Source organism: Antechinus flavipes, chromosome 1, assembly GCF_016432865.1.
Source record: "Antechinus flavipes isolate AdamAnt ecotype Samford, QLD, Australia chromosome 1, AdamAnt_v2, whole genome shotgun sequence".
Classification (NCBI taxonomy): Eukaryota; Metazoa; Chordata; class Mammalia; order Dasyuromorphia; family Dasyuridae; genus Antechinus; species Antechinus flavipes.
Genome location: NC_067398.1, coordinates 216793521 through 216813001, shown reverse-complemented (window position 1 = coordinate 216813001; position 19481 = coordinate 216793521). Strand labels below are relative to the sequence as shown.

The window sequence follows — 19481 nt, the reverse complement described above, 5'->3', positions numbered from 1 at the left end:
TTACAAACCTTCTCATATTTTATTATATATATTAAATTATAAATATATATATATATATTTATTTAATATGTAGTATATATTATACACACATATATATGTATATGCATTTATAAACATCATGTCTTTGGCTGTGCTTTATACAATTAAAATTCACAAAATCTTTTTTCCTACTTACTATGAATTATGACTTATCATTTATTTAGTTAACAGAAATAAAACTCTTAGGAACTCTCTCCCTCTAGGACATAAACATCAACATTCCTCACTCATAAAAATGAAATGCTTTTTCTTGACAAATTGTAAAAAAGTTATTAAAACTAAGATCAACAATTTAAAAATTAATAATTTTATTATAACTTAAAAATTATTTCTGCCCAAAAGGAATAATTTATACTCATTCTTAATTTAGCCTGCCTACTGGATAATGTGTCCATTATGTTGCTTCCATTAAATTAAAAAAAAAAAATGTACAGAAGCAGACAGATACAAAAGTATGTGACAAGAACTAACTAGAAATTTTGTTATCCTTATGTTTGAAGTATAAATTGAATATTATGATGATGATAATATCTAACATTTATATAGCTCTTTAAGGTTTGCAAGAAGCAAACTTTATTATCTCATTTATCTCAAACAAATTTTATTTATTCAAACAAACCTTTTTAATCTCATTATCTCAAATTATTATCTCATTTTATCCTAACAACAACCTTGGGAGGTAGGTGGTGTTATTACAATTCCCATATCATAAATGAGGGAACTGAGGCTAAGGGAATGACTTGCCAGGATTACATAACTAGTTACGTGTCTTAGGTTGAATTTGAACTCAAGACTTCCTGACACCAGATCCAGTGCTTGTCTTGATCACTATATCACATAGCAGCAATTACAAGTCTAGACCTCCTGATGCAGAACTATACATTTTTGGTTAGAAGAAGTAAAAAGTTAAAAACTACACTTTACTTGCTGGTCCAAATGGAAAGAATTCTGTGTTCAGTCAAAAACATACATAATAGTTCTGACTCTAATTGTCTAAAATTCAAAATCTTTAACTCAAAAAGAGAAGTTTATGACAGAACAGTTTAAAAGAAAAAGAAAAAAAGCTCAGAACTTATTAATATTAATATTTTCATTAAAATTATCTAAAATGAATCCTAAGATAACTGTTACCATGTAATATCTTATGGAAAAACTTGTCTAGAGGGATTTTTTTCTTAGAATATTTTAAGTTAAAAGGTACCTTATAGATACAAAGTAAATTTAAGCACTTAAATACAAGTATGAGATTTATATAAAAGATCTGTGATTTCATTAGCATGAGATTTATACTGTGCAAAACACGAGTTTCTTTTCATAAAGGAAAAAAACTGAGAATCTGCTGCAACTTACAATAACTGAAGTGCTTTTTAAAATAAAAATAACATCAGAGTCATAGAAGTTATTTTAAAATATTTAAAGTATTTGTTTTGATTCTCTAAAAACAGAAATTTCACAACCTGCTTGCACACTGCTTATAATAACTAATAATAATAATTTTATAACAACAACCAATCTTTATAAATTAATTACTATAAATGTGCTAAATAAATACTTTATAGTTATTACCTCATTTAATCCAAGGTTCTAATAGCACAAAAATGTGAGTAGGACTTCAATCACAAGTTGGATGAAATATCCTACCCTAAAACACTTATAAAAGTGTAGTATTAGACAAGTCACTTGACCTCCATGAGACTCAGTTTCCTCATCTGTTAAATGAAGGAACTGAGATGTCTCTAAAATCCCTTAAAATTCTAAATCTATGATCATCACCTAATTATATTCAGTCTCTAAAGAACCCCAAAAGATCAATCAGTCTAACTGCAAAAGGTAGTCACTTACCATGGACTTATTCTCATTAAAGGAATAGGAAAACATGTGAAGAAAACTGTAACTAGAAGAAATGGTTTTCGTCCCCATACATCAGACAGAGCACCTATAAGGGGGGCACTCAGAAAGGATAACAGTCCCTAAAAAAGAGGGGAAAGAAAGAAAAGTCAATGCAAACAAAATATTTGTCCTTTGAATCTAATATCATTTAAAATCTTTTATTTATTTTGAGTTTTATGCGTCCTTAACACAAAATCATTTTAAGTACATACCCCTTCAATCTCTTCATACTTCAGCTAGAAATTGTTTAATCAAATATCAATAGAAAGGAAAAAGGACAGGATAGAACAATTTTCAAAAGAGATTAGGAACAAAGATGCAATATAAGTACAAAGATCACACTTAAAAAAGGACTGAGTTGCATTCAAGTTTTGTATTTTCACAATTTCTGAGGAGCCTAAAGAGAATAATTCAATTAAGATTTAACATAGTTGGAGAAAATTCCATGTTGGGCCCTAGGGGAAATACAAAGTTTAGCAAATAAATTTTCCGTGTCCACATGGAACTACAGTCTGGTAGAGAGATAGGACCCACATATGGATAATAATAATGCAAAATATTATATTATACATATAGAGAAGTATAAAAAGTAAAATAAGTAAAATTTGAGGGGGGAAAATTGTGACTACCAAGGGATTCATAGAAGGCTTCAGATAAGAGATGGCATTAGAGATGAATTTTAAAAGATGGATAAGACTCAACAAGTATAATAATAAATGAAGTCACTAGCAATATAGGGAATTATCACAAAAAAAGGGAAATGATAGAATGTTCAAGATCAGATATTAGTCCAATTTGGCTTACGTATAAAGCACTTGGAAGTGAGCAATATAAATTAAGTAAAGCTAAAAAGATGGAAAAGGAGTATACCAGATTGGGAGGAATAACAAAGTCAAAGAGTCTGAATTTCATTTGGTGGGCAATAGAGAGTCATTAATTATTTTTGAGTAGAAGACTAGATACCTCTAGATCTTTGCATGGTAAATAGTATTATATCAACATACCATATATTAACAGCTATTAAAAGGGAAAAGAAAAATTCTTTACATGAAGCATCTCTGATAAAAAGGGAATTGATAAATATATCAATGATAATATAGCGATGATAAAAAAAAAAAAATCAATGGAGGAATGACGTCATTCCACAATAAATGGATAACCAAAACATAAACATGGCTTTGAAAAGTGCAAGCTACTAACAACAATCTACAAGAATGCTATAAAGTACTAATAAAAGATATAAATTAAAGCAATTCTCAATCTCTCCTATCTGACTGGTGAAGATCATACAAAAATGATAAGTGCAGGAAGGTCTGTAAGAAAATAGACATATTAATACACTTAATATATCCAATTTATCTGGAAAACCACTTAGAATTTTACTAAATATGCACTGAAAAACACTGGAGGGTATCGAGGGTGTGTTTAATATGTATAAGTATATATGTATGTATACACACACACACACACACACACACTCTTTGACCCAGTGATACCACTAAAGCACAAAGCCAAAAAAAAGATCAAAAACGGAAAGTTCCCATATATAAAAATTTTTATAAAAATATAATTTTAAGAAAGCAAAAAACTAGGGGAAAGATAACCATGAATTAGCAAATGAGTAAAAAATATCGTGGTAAATGAATGTAGTAGGACATGATTGTACTTTAAGAAACAATAATTACAAAGAATTCCAAGAAACTAGGGAGATATATATAAAAAATAATACAGAAGAAAATAAGCAAAATCAGGAGAATAACAATAACCGCAAAATTGTAAATAGAAAGAAATTAGAACCCTGATCAATGGAGTTACCAATCTTGACTTGAGAGGGCTGATGGTAAAACTATCTCTCTGCTCAGAAGATAGAGAAGAGAACTAAGGGTACAGAGGACACACATCGTTAGACATGGCCAATGTTTTGGTCTGTTTTTCCAGCAGCTTCACTTCTTGCTTTTGATTCCATCGTCATCAACCTCCTCCTTCTTCCCTTTTGCCTCTCTAGCCTCTGCCCTCACCCTCTTGAGCTTCCTTTTGTATACTGTCTTCTTCCATTAGACTGAAAGTTTCTTGAGGGCAAGGACTATTTGTTGTTTTTATCTCCCTTTTATATCACTGACACTTAGCACATCCCTGATGTGATACAGCTTAATACACGTGTATTGTACTGTACTGTGCCCAATAATACTTCCTTTGTTTTTCTTACAGATAGGCAACTACAGGGAAGTAATTTACATAAAAGGAGAAAAAAGACATCAACACATTTTAAAACAAAATTATGCTAAATATTCTGGCAGTGTTATAAAGAATTGATTAGAGAGGGAAGAGACCAAAGGTGGCAAGACCTTTAGGGGAACTACTGCATTATTAAGGGAGATATTAAGAAGAACCTGTACTAGGTGGTACCAGTAAAAAGTTGAAGTCATGAAAAAAACAATCAGCGGATAGTGATTTTTTTTAAAGTAAAAACACAAACATAATTTTCAGAGTAAAACCAACTTTAAAAATTTAAGAAATCTAATCAGTGTAAAAGACCATCAACAATTTCAAATGACTAAAAACAAAGCATGCTATTCTGACAGAAAGGAGCTAGGTTTATTTTTGGTCCACTTTGCATAGAAGATGCAAAAAAAAACCATTTTTGAATATGGACAATGTAGGAATTTACTTTTCTTGACTATGCTGGTTTGTTAAGGAGTTTTGCTTATTTTTCAATGAGGGGAGAAATAAGTAGACAGGAGAAGAGGATAGAGATTGTATTCTTCCAGCCATCTCAAAATGAAAATAGAACACTGGAAAGGCCAAAGGAAATCACAAGACAAGCAAGAAGCTTTAATGATTCCATAATGAGTTTATTTGTGCTTGGGGGTGGGGGAGAGAAAAAAAATCAAGATCTACACGGTGAAGTCATACGATCTTTCCTTCTGAAATACAGTGTGCATAAGTTGAGATTAAATTTTTAAAATTAACTCCTTCTGTGATTAACAATCACAGATCTGAGAATATCCACAATGACCATTTAGTTCAATTCACTCGATATCTAGATAATGAAACTAAAACCCAAGGAAGTTAAGCAATTTGCCCAAAATTTCACAACTAAGCAAGCAGCAGAACTGGATTCCAAATCCAGTGTTCTGCCTATTAAACAAGAAACAACGTGCTATAACACATTCTACATATCAGGCTCTTTGCAAATCTTGATTCTCCTGAAATTCTCATGCCTTTTGACAGTTTTTCTCTCAAGCATATCTTAAATCTCAAAGGAAGGGGAGGAAGCTTAATGGGAGAGAAGAAGTTATAGTTTAGTAATCAGAAAATCTGAGTTTGCATTGGGACTCTACTCCTGCCCAGCTATTTAACAATGAACAAACAACTTCAAATCTCTGTGCCTCAATTTCCTCAATGGTAAATGAGGGCTTCTAAAAAAGAAGATACCAAAGCATCAAGTGGGACTATGATTCAAGTCTTATCTACTGGATTTTGTTAAGTAATTGATTCTCTCTCCTCCTACTTCTCAAAGTCAACTCTATAAGTATGGGGAAAAAAAAGAACTATCAATCAAGTTTAAATCTTCAGTGAAGTCAAATCAATATTTTTTTCAGTAACAGTCTTCTTTGCAAAGTGGAATTATCTAAAAGTAACCATTTTGTGACATTAGTCTATAATTCAAGTAGATCTTTAAGACAACCTATTTTGAAATTTTAAAAAGGTTAATTCTCGATCTTTTTATTTATGATGAACAAAACAATTATTAAAATTTAGTGTGAAATTAAATATATCTATTTTAATCTTCAAATAATACAAAGAGTGAAAAATATATAAAAGTGATATCTAACAATATCTATATGTCAAAATCTAGAATATAAAACATATCAAGCAAAATTAATGAGCATTTAATACATTTTTGCCATGTACCAAAAAGAAAATGTATCTAAATAAATATAAATAATCAGAGAAAGAATATATATTGGTGGGATGTGAGGGAGATGCAGAACAGAGAAAGGTTTTAAAAAAGGAACAAACAGCAGGAGAAATCAATATAAACAATAATCCTCATCTGGGTTGTATGAATGGAGATATTAAGAAGTCTAGATGGAGTTATATGTTACATATTCAAGACATAATGACCTGAGTTGCTATAAAAGACAGGAAGAATACACAGGAAAAACAAAGACATGAAGAAAGAAGCAGAGAACCTCAAAATTACTCCAATAATCATTGGTCAAGCTATTACAATCAGAAGAAAAGTTTGTCTACAACAATTATAAAAGTTTGAGAAAGAAATATAAAGTCCCACTAATACACTGTTGGTAGAACTGTGGATGAATCCAAACATTCTGGAGAGCAATTTGGAACTATGCTCAAAAAATTATCAAATTGTTTATACCCTTTGACCCAGCAGTGCTTCTACTGGGCTTATATCCCAAAGAGATCTTAAAGGAGGGAGTGGGACCCACATGTGCAAAAATGTTTGTAGCGACCTTTGTTATAGTATATGAATGTAATGGAATATTATTGTTCTATAAGAAACGTTAGGATGATTTCAGAGAGTCTTGGAGAGATTTACATGAACTGTTGCTAAGTGAAGTGAGTAGAACCAAAAGAATATTGTACACAGCAACAAAATTATGTGATGATCAATTGTGATGGACGTGGCTTTTTTCAGTAATGAAATGATTCAGGCCAGTTCCAATAGACTTGTGGAGATAATCATCTGCATCCAGAGAGAGGTCTATAGGAACTAAGTGTGGACCACAACATAATATTTTCATCTTTTTTGTTATTTACTTGCTTGTTTTTTTTTTCCTCTTTGATCTGATTCTTCTTATGCAGCATGATAAATGTGGAAATACCTTTAGAAGATTTGCACATATTTAATCTATATTGGATTACTTGCTGTCTAGGAGTAAAGTGGGAGGAGAGGAAGAAAAATTTGGAACACAGGGCTTTGCAAGGGTATATGTTGAAAACTATCTTTGCATATACTTTGAAAATAAAAAACTATTATTTAAAAAAATTTAATTATAAACTACTGGAAAAATATAAATTATCCCTCTTCCAATCACTTTAGAAGAGAACAACATCATTCCAGTCCCTCAGGTTCTCAACCTAGGAGTCATCCTGGATTTCTCATTATCTTTACCCTGCCCCACATTCCAGCTGGGGCAGCCAGGTCAGCAGTGAAGAGAGCCCTGGAGTCAGGGAGTTCAAATCCAGCCTCAGATACTTGCTAGCTGTGTGACCCTGAGCAAGTCATTTAATCCTGACTGCCTCCAATTTTAAAAAAAAAGTACAGGATCACATCCTTACACCAGGAAACAACAAGAACAATAGCTGCCACTTATATAGTTTTAGTTCATCTGAATCTCAAAACAATCTAGGGAAGGAGGTACTATTTTTATCCCCATCTTACAGATGAGGAATTTATGGCTCAGAGTTATCCAGAGTTACAAAGGTAAGTATCTAAAGCAGAATTTAAACTCGGGTCTTCCTAACTTTTAAGTTCATCATTCTAGCCTTAGTTCAATACTCTATAAAACAGATCACTTTGTTGCCTCTAGAAAAGAGGCTACACTTACTTTTAAGACTGTCTCAAAGAAACAAAATTTGGGGGCGGCTAGATGCCACAATGGATAGAACACTGGCCTTGAAGTCAGGAGGACCTGAGTTCAAATCCAGCCTCAGATATTTAACACTTACTAGCTATGGGACTCTGGTTAAGTCATTTAATTCCAATTGCTTCACCAAAAAAATAAATAAAAATTTTAAAAAATAAAATGTGATTTTAATTCACTCTTTTTTAAAAACAAACACTTAAGTATGAAGATAATAAAGGCTACCTAAAGCTGATGATGGGCAGAGCATGAAGTGAAGGACTAAAGCACAAGGCAGTCATGAGTAGAATTTTTGTTTAAGTCCTTAACTACAGAATTAAGTCTATAAAAGAAAAGAGGGGATGGGAAAAAGAGGCCAAAGCAAGGTGATAAACTCTTAAGACGACAGTGAAGGAGGAAGAATAATATCAATAAAGGATTCAAAAATAGGGAAGGATAAAAAGAGAATTTCCAAATTCAACACCACAGGGATGGAACATGTCTGAGTAATGCCAGAGTGTTCAAAGGGATGTCAAAACAAATATGCAAGCCTGAGGTGGAAAAGACTTGTAAGTCACATATAGAGGTCTTTACAAAAAGACTTAGTGTGATCTGGTTGTCATTTAATATACTTTCCCCTGTTCTATCCCAAAAAATACATTCCTGGGGCAGCTAGATGGCACAGGGGATAGAGCACCAGCCCTGATGTCAGGACCATTTGAGTACAGATCTGACCTCAGACACTTAACCCGTGCTAGCTATGTGACCCTAGGCAAACCCCAATTGCCTCAGGCAAAAACAACAACAACAACAACAAAAACACCATTCCTCCAGTTAAGTCAGTTTATTGTATTCTTTACAAACTAGGCTTATATCTACCTCTATGTCACCTTCTTTCCCTCCTTTTCCATTACAACAATCCAAACCATGCCCCACTTCTCCTATATCATTCTACTAGTCCACACTAATTCCTTTCCCCTCCTGATGTTTCTCTGAGACCCCCCAATCACAATACCAATCAACATCTGCCTTATCTCATTCTACCTTATACTGTTATCCAACAATCTCACATACAATAATTTAAACCCAATATTCTCTCCAGCTGTATAGTGGCCTCTCCTAATAAAAAAAAAAAAATCCCTTGAGGGAAAACATTTTTGCACATGGTTCATTTCTATGGTAGATGAGGGCTGTTAAGTATACCACAAAAGTGTACACAAATCACAGTTTGCCAGAGAAGCAAATGGCAAATCCCATAAGACCCTCCCTTGTGGGAAATCTGTGAAGTGCAACTATAAAACATTGCTAAAGATGCCTATTAATTAACAGTGGTGGTGTTTTAGGAAAAAGTAGGAGTACAGTGGATAAGAAGACTAAATTCTGGGTGGTTAAGGACTCTGGACACTATGATTCTAATTCAGCTTTACTAAAAGGTTCTTCTGTTCAATGTGATTAGCTGCTTATTCCCTCTTTGTCTGAGATTCCATGAATAAGTAACGGATAACACTTTTCCAGCTTCCCAGATCGTGGAATGAAAGAACTAAAAATTTCTGTATTACCTAGCAAATATTTGGGGCAATTTAGTAAAGCTATAGCATGTTCAAGCTATTGTTTTAAGATATTACTAAACTTAACGATAAACGAAATTACTTTGTTTTTCCAATGTAACTAAGGTCAGAGCCTAAGTCTAGATCTCCAGATGAAACATTAGTTGTCTCTCCAAGTGTTACCTAAATCCCCTAGAGGTCTTATTTATAATTCTAGTTTCAGTCCTTATCCAACCCCACACAAACAAGTCTTTTTTACCTTCACACCCTGAATAAGACCATTCATGAGGAAAGTATGTTGAGGAAATGTTTCATGTAGGACCTGCCAAAAAAAGAGAGAGAAAGTCAAATAAACTACATCACAGGTTGAAATGCCATTTTAAAAGAATTCTTTTCAAAGAAATGCAGAGAAATTTTGCCACATTTTTTTGGTCATCCATCAAAACTCACCAGCATTTAGCTAAGTATAGTGAAAGTCAATGACCTATGTCAGAATGGGTACTATTTTAACTTTGTCAACAACTAGATCCAAAAATGGATGGATATTCAATGGGAATATACAAGTGTGGAAGTACTAATGGTGCCAGAAGTCACACAACCTAGGTAATCAAGTCTAATACAATATTACTGCAACAAGGTCATCCTGTAACCTTCCCCTATCAAACTTCCCAGAATAGCTGTTCAAAACTTTTTGCTCTCGGCATCAGCTTTCTTCCTCTGTCCCTCAAGCAAAGGTCACCTCATATTTTGCTCAACAGAAGAACTCATTTATCATGAGTTCTTTCTCCTCCTCAATTCTACCTTTCAAAAACCCCATGATAGTACCCATTTTTGCTTCAGTCTCTAGTCGTCATCTTGCTAAGCAAAAACTGCCCTTAATACTCTCCTGCCCAGTCTTCTCCAGGGCCCCTCTACTTTTCAACCTATATCTATGTCTTTTCTTTCTCTTCTGCCCATAAGCACGCCCAGGAATCACTCTTTAAAACTCTTTCTCTCTCCTTATTCCAGCTAAGTAATTATTAGTTTTTCCTCTATTTTCCCTTTACTCATTGCTGAAGTCTATTCTGCTCTTTTCAAGGTTACTACAAATCTTTTATTTGACAAAATCTGATGGATTGTTTCTTTTTCTTGGTTTTCTTCCTTCCTGAAACCTTAGCAACATATAAAATTGCTGACCATCCAAAACTCCTGATAAATCACTTTCAGTTACAGTGTTTCTTCCTGCTTCCAGCAACATTCACTCAAGTATCCTCTAGCATACTTCTCTCCTTTCCCAGCACTGCCACAGTTGATAGATGTCCTCATATAAGTCAATTTTATTAATATACAATGGTTCCCATCACTCAACCTTCATTTAACTTTTTACCAATGCTGTTTCTTTTGAAAAAGAAGATATATTCCTATCCTGCTTCTTAGTCAAAAATATAAGCTACTTTGGGGTCAAATTTGCCTGAGTCTGCTTAGTTAACTTGTTTGTTACCCATACTTTGGACATCTGTGTACAAAGATCAGGCTATAGATTTTAGATTGCTCCTTTCTTGAATTTTGACTCCTACAAGTTCCTCTAATGCTGTTGTTCTTTCTATAAGTTAATTACCCTAAACCTAACAGGGAGGATTTACATCGTCAGTTTTCTGTTCTTTTCAATCCCTCTGACCCACCTCTGTAATTTTTATTTTCAATTTAAAGCTCTTATGATTAAATTTTAAAGAATCTAGGCAAATACGCACTTGTTAGGCCTTGTTACATATATTCCAACCCTGGCCAGGTACCTGCTGTTCTTCTCTTTTAAATTTAAACAAATCTCATTCCTAGACACCATCTTCTCAACCAGATATTTATTTCTTAGCCATTTTTAGCCCTATTCTGATACCTCTAATGTCAACTGGCAATAAAAAGGAAAACACCTATGCCCTGAAAATCTTCAGATTTTTGCCTAAGATTCTATAACATTCAGCAATGCTTTTTAGATTCCTATTGGCAGATACATGTTTACTGACATGAGTCATCACAGAATGAGCAGCATTAATTAGTAACATTAATTCTCAGTAATTTCTATAAACAAAAATAATCATGAAATTGTAATACTATACCATCTACAAGATATATCTATGTTACTTCAAAGTTCTAAATTTTTTAATCCAATTGATTAATCCTAATGATTGCTGTTTAAACTAAATCTTCTCTAATGATATTCTCCTTAATAAATCCATGTTATTGTATGAGTTTCTTCTATACATTATAGTTATAGTTACATGTTTCTATGGCGAGCAGAAGGCTATTTACAATAATTCCAATTCTACACTTTGTTCAGAAATTTAATATTTCGGGCTTTTAAAAATATAATTACAAAACCAACATAACTTTAATTGTCGTCGTTCAGTCAGGTCATACTGTCTTCCTGCTGAGCTATTTTCCTCAAAACAGAAAGATTACAAACACCCACACAAACTAAACTCCCCTAAAATACTGCCAACTTGGACTTTTCCAAGTATAACATCATTCATTATAATGTCCAAATAACAATCAATAGAACTGATGCAAATGAATAAAAAATGCTCATACAAAAATACTGAGATTTAAAATCACGGTAATAGCTATTCCCAAGCAAACTATTAGTAATCCATCAGAGTCTGTCACTCTCTCTCACATAAACACATATACATATACATATACAATTAATATATCCATTAAACACACATACACAGATTACTTACTATGAGCATAGGAGTTGTAAGCAGACCCCAAGCAAAGAACTCAAGGAAGATAACGACAACTGCATGGTATACACTAGGATGGCCAATACCTTGTTGCTAAAAAAGAAGAAGCAAAATATGAAAAAAAAACATGGCCAAATAATACATGACTTTCTAAAACAAGACAGATTTTGACAGATTCTTTAATATATTTAAAACAGGATAAAATAGCTTGGTCCTCTCTATATATCTAGAGTATCAATCATATATGTAATTATATTAGACACCAAGCTAACACATATAAAACAACAGCAAAGAAAACTGTGGAAATGTTTAAAATAATATATCATTCCCTTATTTTTGTTTTAAAGTTCTACTTTAGGAATACATTGCATAGTAACAAAGTATTTACAAAAATAAAGTATTTTTACAAGATTAAAAACATAAAAGGAAAGAAGCATAAGACTTACTTATCAAAAGTAAAAATTCTTTCGAATCATTTTGACTAGAAATATCTTAACCTAAATACTAAAATATATCAGTTTTAAAATGCAAACAACACACTATTAAAAAGTCTCTTCTCAATGACCAGCAGGATGAATACAGAGAGGCTTGGAGAGACCTACATGAACTGATGCTAAGTGAAATGAGCAGAACCAGGAGATCATTATACACTTCGACAACGATATTGTATGAGGACATATTTTGATGGAAGTGGATTTCTTTGACAAAGAGACCTGAGTTTCAATTGATAAATGACGGACAAAAGCAGCTACACCCAAAGAAAGAACACTGGGAAACGAATGTGAACTATCTGCATTTTTGTTTTTCTTCCCGGATTATTTATACCTTCTGAATCCAATTCTCCCTACGCAACAAGAGAACTGTTCGGTTCTGCAAACATATATTGTATCTAGGATATACTGCAACATATCCAACATATAAAGGACTGCTTGCCATCTAGGGGAGGGGGTGGAGGGAGGGAGGGGAAAAAAAAAAATCGGAACAGAAATGAGTGTCAATATAATGTAATTATTAAATAAAAAATTTTAAAAAAAAAAAAAGTCTCTTCTCACTACTACTATTTTGTTTGAATACAGATAGCCTTAAATATTAAAATGCAAACTAAATAAAAGTAGAAACTAAATTTTTTTTAATCTTCGAAGCTCATGGTAAAATCAAATAACTATATTAACATTTTTCTTGACAAATTATATACACCTCATACAGCATGTTAACCTTGATAGAATACTTGGTTTTAAGTTTTCTACGCAAGAATTTAACATCTTGATATTTTTTAAGACTTAGTAAGAAATAATGCCATAGCAAATATAGGTCAATTATTATTACATAAATCATAGTCTATTTTTAAATCTCTTTTACCCTCCTGTAACCCCTACTTCTAAAGTACTCGAACTTTTCCTTTTGCTTGATAATCCCTCCCTAATCCACTTGTTCTCGATAGACCACAGGATCATATATGGAGAGAAGGGAGGGACATAATCCAATATAATCCCACAATTTTACAGACAAGGAAACTGGCCCAGGATGTGTTACATGACTTGCCCAAATTACGCAGGTTAACAATTGGAATCTGTTGGATCAATCTTTTAACTAAGCAATAAGCTGTGTAATATAGTTATCTGATTTTACCATGACTTTAGAAGATTGAAACAATTTCAGTTTCTACTTGTATGTAGTTTACTTTTTTATCATAGCATCTAAGGCTATGTATACCCAAAACATTTCTATCACATAACAATAATAATAGCAGCTAATATTTACATAGAGCCTACTACCGTGTTTCCCCGATAATAAGACTCATCCTGAAAATAAGCCTTCCCCTTACTGTGTAAGATTCCTCTAAAATAAGTCCTCCCCCGAAAATAAGCCCTATTGAGAGTGCTATTGTAGTGAAGGTGATCCCCTGCATTACCACGCTACATTACGGTACCCTCTGTATGCACCGTTCTCCCCTTTGCCCCCCCAGGGTGAAACGCACGCTGCGCTCCGAGATGCATCCAATCAGAGCTGCAGCAGTGAGCGTGTCATCCTGTTCTTCCCCAGTGATTTGCTTGCTGGCACCATTGAGAGCAGTGCCGCGGAGGAGAGCTGAGGCAGGACAACATAAAAACCCGGTATGTAAGCGGGAGTGAGGGGGCATGATGGAGGATAAAAGGGGCAAGATGGAGGATAAAAGAAGAACTCAGGGGGCATGATGGAGGGTAAAAGAAGAACTCAGCCAGCACTCACCATGCTAAAGAAATGAAGAACTTCCTTGCAGAGAGAAGAATAGATCAAGTAATGATTCCTGCAGGAATGACTGCCTATCTCCACACCCTTGATATTGCAATAAACAAGTCATTCAAGGACCCTTTGCGCATGGAAGTCAATGACTACATTGAAAATAGAATGGAAAGAAATCAGCGTGGAAACTTTGTGAAGCCCTGTCTGCAAGAAGTTGTGACTTGGGTGAAGAAGTCATGGGATAAAATTACTGAAATCTGTGTCACCAAGGTACTATGAGCAGGTTACCTGGACGAGACATGTTCATTTAAAGAGAGCTACATTGCTGGACATGACAGATTGGGTCCACTTCTTCTGAAGGAAATAGAGGAGCAAGACATCCAGGATGGAATTCAGGGTATGGACACTTATGACGATGTTGTTGAAGAAGATGACATGACCATTATTGAATAAAGGTACTTTTTTTTGTTCACATTTACCTGTTTATTAAAATTGCTGTCAATGTTCATTAAAATAAGCCCTCCCCTGAAAATAAGCCCTCTGGTGGTTTTCTATCCAAAAAAATTTTTTGATAAGCCAGTGTCTTATTATCGGGGAAACACAGTATGTGCAAGGCTCTGTGCTAAGAGACCTTATCTCATTTTATTCTCACAATAATTTTGGGAGGTTCCACCCAGATGAAAGACCTGAGAGAAAGAGAGGTTAATCGATTTGCCCAGGATCACACAACTAGTATATATCTGCGGCTGTATTTGAATTTGAGTCTTTGTAACTCTAGCCCAATGTTCTATTCATTTGACCACTCAGCTGCCCTCAATACATGTACTCAATGACATGATACTTCAAATTTCAAAATGCATATGCCAAGAAAGTTTTTTAAATACTTTTTGTATCATCATGTTTTACATCAGGATAAATAGCAACACTTTAATTTGCCACATCTCTCAGAACCAAACCTTTCTTTCCACTGACAACAAATACAACACCACTCTCCATAACAATCAAAATCTGAATGCTACACAATTACAGTAGCTATGTGTGATGCCCAAGAAAAGATAACAATAACTCAATCAACTTCCCTGAATAAGAAAGGGATTATGGAAATGGAACATATCATATAATAGTAGACTTTTTAGATGTTAAGTTTTATTGAACTTTTTTTTCTTCCTATTTTAAAATTCTTTATTGTTAGGGATAGTTTTCTTGTAGGAGTTAGAAAGCTTCACTTGTTAATATATTACAGAAAAGCAAAAATATCAATAGAATTTTTTTTAAGTAAAATAGATGGTTAAAGGTAAGATTTCTGAATTCTCCTTAAGTGGATAAGGAAAGTAAAATTACCAAAAGAGAAAGAAAATTACCTATAAATAAAAAGATAAAACTCTAGGCAGAACAGGTAAACAGAATGAAGGAGAAGAGGGGAAATGGAGGGAAGCCTACCAAAAAAACTAGCATAAAACTTTTTTTCTAAAAACTAATGAAGAATTGAGTATTCACTAACTACAAAATGAAAAAATAACACACCTAGTAATCATAACTTCAAATGTAAATGGATCAAACAATCCAAAAATAGAACAAAAGTGGCATAAAAGATGAGAAAAAAGGCCAGATATCTGTCTTATACTAGAAATATATCTTTTAAAAGGATACACACACACACACACACACACACACGAAGTTAGAATAAAAATAACCTGCATTAGATGATTCAAAGAAAAAAAGTAGGAGTTATGATATCAGTTAAAATTTTTAAAATAACATATCAAGAAAGATAAAGAGATTAATTGCATCAGGCTAAAAGAAGCAAGGTAGACTAGGGGGGTATCTACCCAAGCAAGTTGGAACGAATGGATGAGCACAATTTGTTCCACAGGCCTTAAAGGAAACTGAAACAGCCACTTTAAAATTTGGTCATATATCAAAGACACCAAGGTCATTCACTTCCTCTCAGATCATCACCAGTAGTTTTGATTTTTGTCTTGCCACTGGATTTCAATGACTCTGGGAGGTTGACAACTTTGTGCATTTCTATCTCGCTTAAATCCAAGTCAAGACATCACTTCATGATATCGTTGGTTCTCTTCAAAAATGAAGGACAAACAACATTTATACCATCACGAATTAATAAATGAATGAAACAAGTATTTATTAAGCATTTATTATGAGCAAAAGCATTGAGCTAAGTGCTGGAGATAGAAATAGAAAAATAAGACCGCTTCTCCTTTTAAAGAACTAACATTTTTGGGAAAGGCAACTCATCCTGGAGATTTTAACTGTAATAGAGAAGAGATGCAAAGTCCCAGTGGTTCTTAGATAAAAAGGCAATACATTATCTTGGTTTGGATGGTCATACATCTCTTTTAATAATATCTGCATTAATAAAGCCATATCTGTTTGTCACCAAACTGCCAAACAAGAGCAGCTTTTCTGGTTGATAGACTGATAATTAAGACTGAAGGAGCACTGCTACTCTCAACATCCTCTTATGTTTCTTTCAGAGTATGTTATTCCTTTAATAAGGCTGGCTTGCTGACAACAATGAATTCTCAATTCACTGGTAGAATTGAATTTGCACTCTGTTCAATTTTCTACCCCTAATTTTAGAAATCAGGTGAGTCAAATACCAAGAAAATTTTATAATAGAAAATTAGAAATAAATATCTAAGAAGGAACCTTTTGGTAGAACATAAACTTCTAAAGAAGCAAGTATTTGACTTATAGGAAATAAACCTTTTATTATTGTTCTATAAGAAATGATCAGCAGGATGATTTCAGAGAGGCCTGGAGAGACTTAAATGAACTGATCCTAAGTGAACTGAGCAGAACCAGGAAAGACACAGCAACAACAAATTTATACAATGATCAATTCTGATGGATGTGGCTTTTTTCAACAATAAGATGATCCAGGACAACTCCAATGATCTTGTGATGAACAGAGCATCTACACCCAGAGAAAGGACTGTAGGAACTGAGTGTGGATGACAACATAAGCATTTTCACTTTTTTTGTTATCTGTTTGCATTTTATTTTCTTTCTCACTTATTTCCTTTTTGATTTGATTTTTCTTGTGTAGCAAGATAATTGTATTAATATGTATGCAAAAATTGGATTTAACATATATTTTTACCATATTTAACATACATTGGATAACTTGCTGTCTAGAGGAGGGGATGGGGGAAAGGAGGGAAATTGGAACACAAGGTTTTGCAAGAGTTAATGTTGAAAAATTATCCATGCATATTTTTTGAAAATTAAAAAGCTTTAATAAAAATAAAAAATAAATAAAATAAAAAATAAATAAACCTTCTGGGCTCAGAAAGAGGTGAAGTTAAAAGTCTATTTTATTCATGCTCTTACAAGAAGTATGTGTCCTTCATATTCTGATGGAAGTGGATTTCTTTGACAAAGAGACCTAACTGAGTTTCAATTGATAAATGATGGACAGAAGCAGCTACACCCAAAGAAAGAACACTGGGAAACGAATGTGAACTATCTGCATTTTTGTTTTTCTTCCCGAGTTATTTTTATCTTCTGAATCCAATTCTCCCTGTGCAACAAGAGAACTGTTCAGTTCTGCAAACATATTTGTATCTAGGATATACTGCAACATATCTAACATATATAAGACTGCTTGCCATCTAGGGGAAGGGGTGGAGGGAGGGAGGGGAAAAATCGGAACAGAAACGAGTGCAAGGGATAATGTTGCAAAAAAAATCACCCTGGCATGAATTCTGTCAATATAAAGTAATTATTAAATTTAAAAAAAAAAAAAGAAGTATGTGTCCTTGTAAAGTCCAAGAATCACACATACACACACACACACACACACACACACACACACACACACACACACACACACACACACACACCCCAGAAGCTGAGAGAGCCTTCTCATATTATTCTAGAACTCAGTTCCCTCCCTCAGTTCCTCATTTGCTGAGTAACATGAGATTTACATACTTTTACTTGGCATAAAATGAGCCTTAGCTCCTCCTGGGGAGAAGTTAATAAAATGAGCTAATTGCAAAGGAGTACTTCAAGTAAAGCCTATTTTACCCAACTTAACTATCTCCTAATCTTAAACAGGACAGAACCAGTTACATTCTTGTTTTATCTAGTCCTTCTGTTAACTGATACTCAATTTATGGAAATAAACATCTCACTTATCTAATTCCTTAAAATCTATTTTAAATGATTCAATAAAACAAATCTATTCCTTCTACATAACAACCTCTCCCTTATTTGAAGGCAGGTATATGCACCTATGTCCTTTGTTCTCTCAAACTAAAAATTCCCAGTTCCTTCAACTGCCTCTTATATGACATAGTTCTCATGATATGTTTTCAGATTTCTCACCCTCCTAGAAACTGACCTTCCTCTGGATACTCTCTCCTTTATTTCTCTATTCTCTTCATTCTCTACTATACTTTCCCAAATAAAGACATATAGCATGTGATACACAATATAATGTGTGCCTTACAATCAGTATCAGAAAGGAACTGTATCAATTTCTTTTTAATATTTTAGAGACTTTTTTTTCTCTAGAAAATAACTTCTCAGAAACTGACAAAGCCTAATTCTAACTAAGGAAATACTTTCTCTAAAAAACAGAACTCTCAAATAATCTCACCAGGTATCCAAATACAAACTATTGTGAGGGGGGGTGGATTTATACTAAAATTCTTTAAAATGCTGTCCTTTTACTTCTTCCCTAGAGTCACTAAGGCTTATAATTCTTCGTTATCCAATAAAGTTTGTGACTTTATCTGAAAGTGAAAATATTAAAATAAAACCATGGAAATGTTGGCCAATACAGTAAAAAGAAAGAAAAAAAATTCCTCTACCCAGTGATAATACTCAAAGAAGATGCTTTGGAAAACCAAAGCAAATTTCTGTCAATTAAGAAAGCACAAGTTGTTATAAGAAACAACAAAACAAAAATTATGAATAGGGAGAAGCATACATAACAAGATTTATATTAACTAATGGCAAAGTGAAAACTGTAAAAGAAAAATACAAAATGACTAAAGTGAAAATGAAAATGAACTACAAAAAAAAAAAATCAATAATGAAAGCTGCAAAAAATGTTTGTAGCAACCCTTTTTGTAGTGGCAAGGAACTGCAAACTGAGCTTCCCTGTCAAGTTATGATATATGAATGTTATGGAATATTATTGTTCTATAAGAAACGATCAGCAGGATGATTTCAGAGAGACTGGAGAGACTTACATGAACTAATAGTAATTGAAATGAGCAGAACCAGATCATTATACACAGCAACAACAAGGCTAAACAATGATCAATTTTGATGGATATGGCTCTCTTCATCAATGAGATAATTCAAATCAATTCCAATTGTACAGTGATGAAGAAAGCCATTTATACCCAAAGAGAGTAACATGGAATTTGAGTGTGAACCACAACAATCTCACTTTTTCTGTTGTTGTTTGCTTCTATTTTGTTTTCTTT

The 19481-nt window shown here is 33.4% G+C and overlaps 1 protein-coding gene across 1 annotated transcript in view; it reads right to left on the bottom strand.

The window, feature by feature from the left end:
• MFSD14B (major facilitator superfamily domain containing 14B) overlaps positions 1–19481 on the bottom strand; it is a 77943-nt gene that overhangs the window by 35543 nt on the left and 22919 nt on the right. The window contains exons 2-4 of the mRNA XM_051996700.1: positions 11788–11883; positions 9330–9392; positions 1882–2009 (exon numbers count right to left, since the gene is read on the bottom strand). Of these exons, the coding sequence (XP_051852660.1) occupies positions 1882–2009; positions 9330–9392; positions 11788–11883 (287 nt within the window). The remainder of the gene's footprint in view (positions 1–1881; positions 2010–9329; positions 9393–11787; positions 11884–19481) is intronic.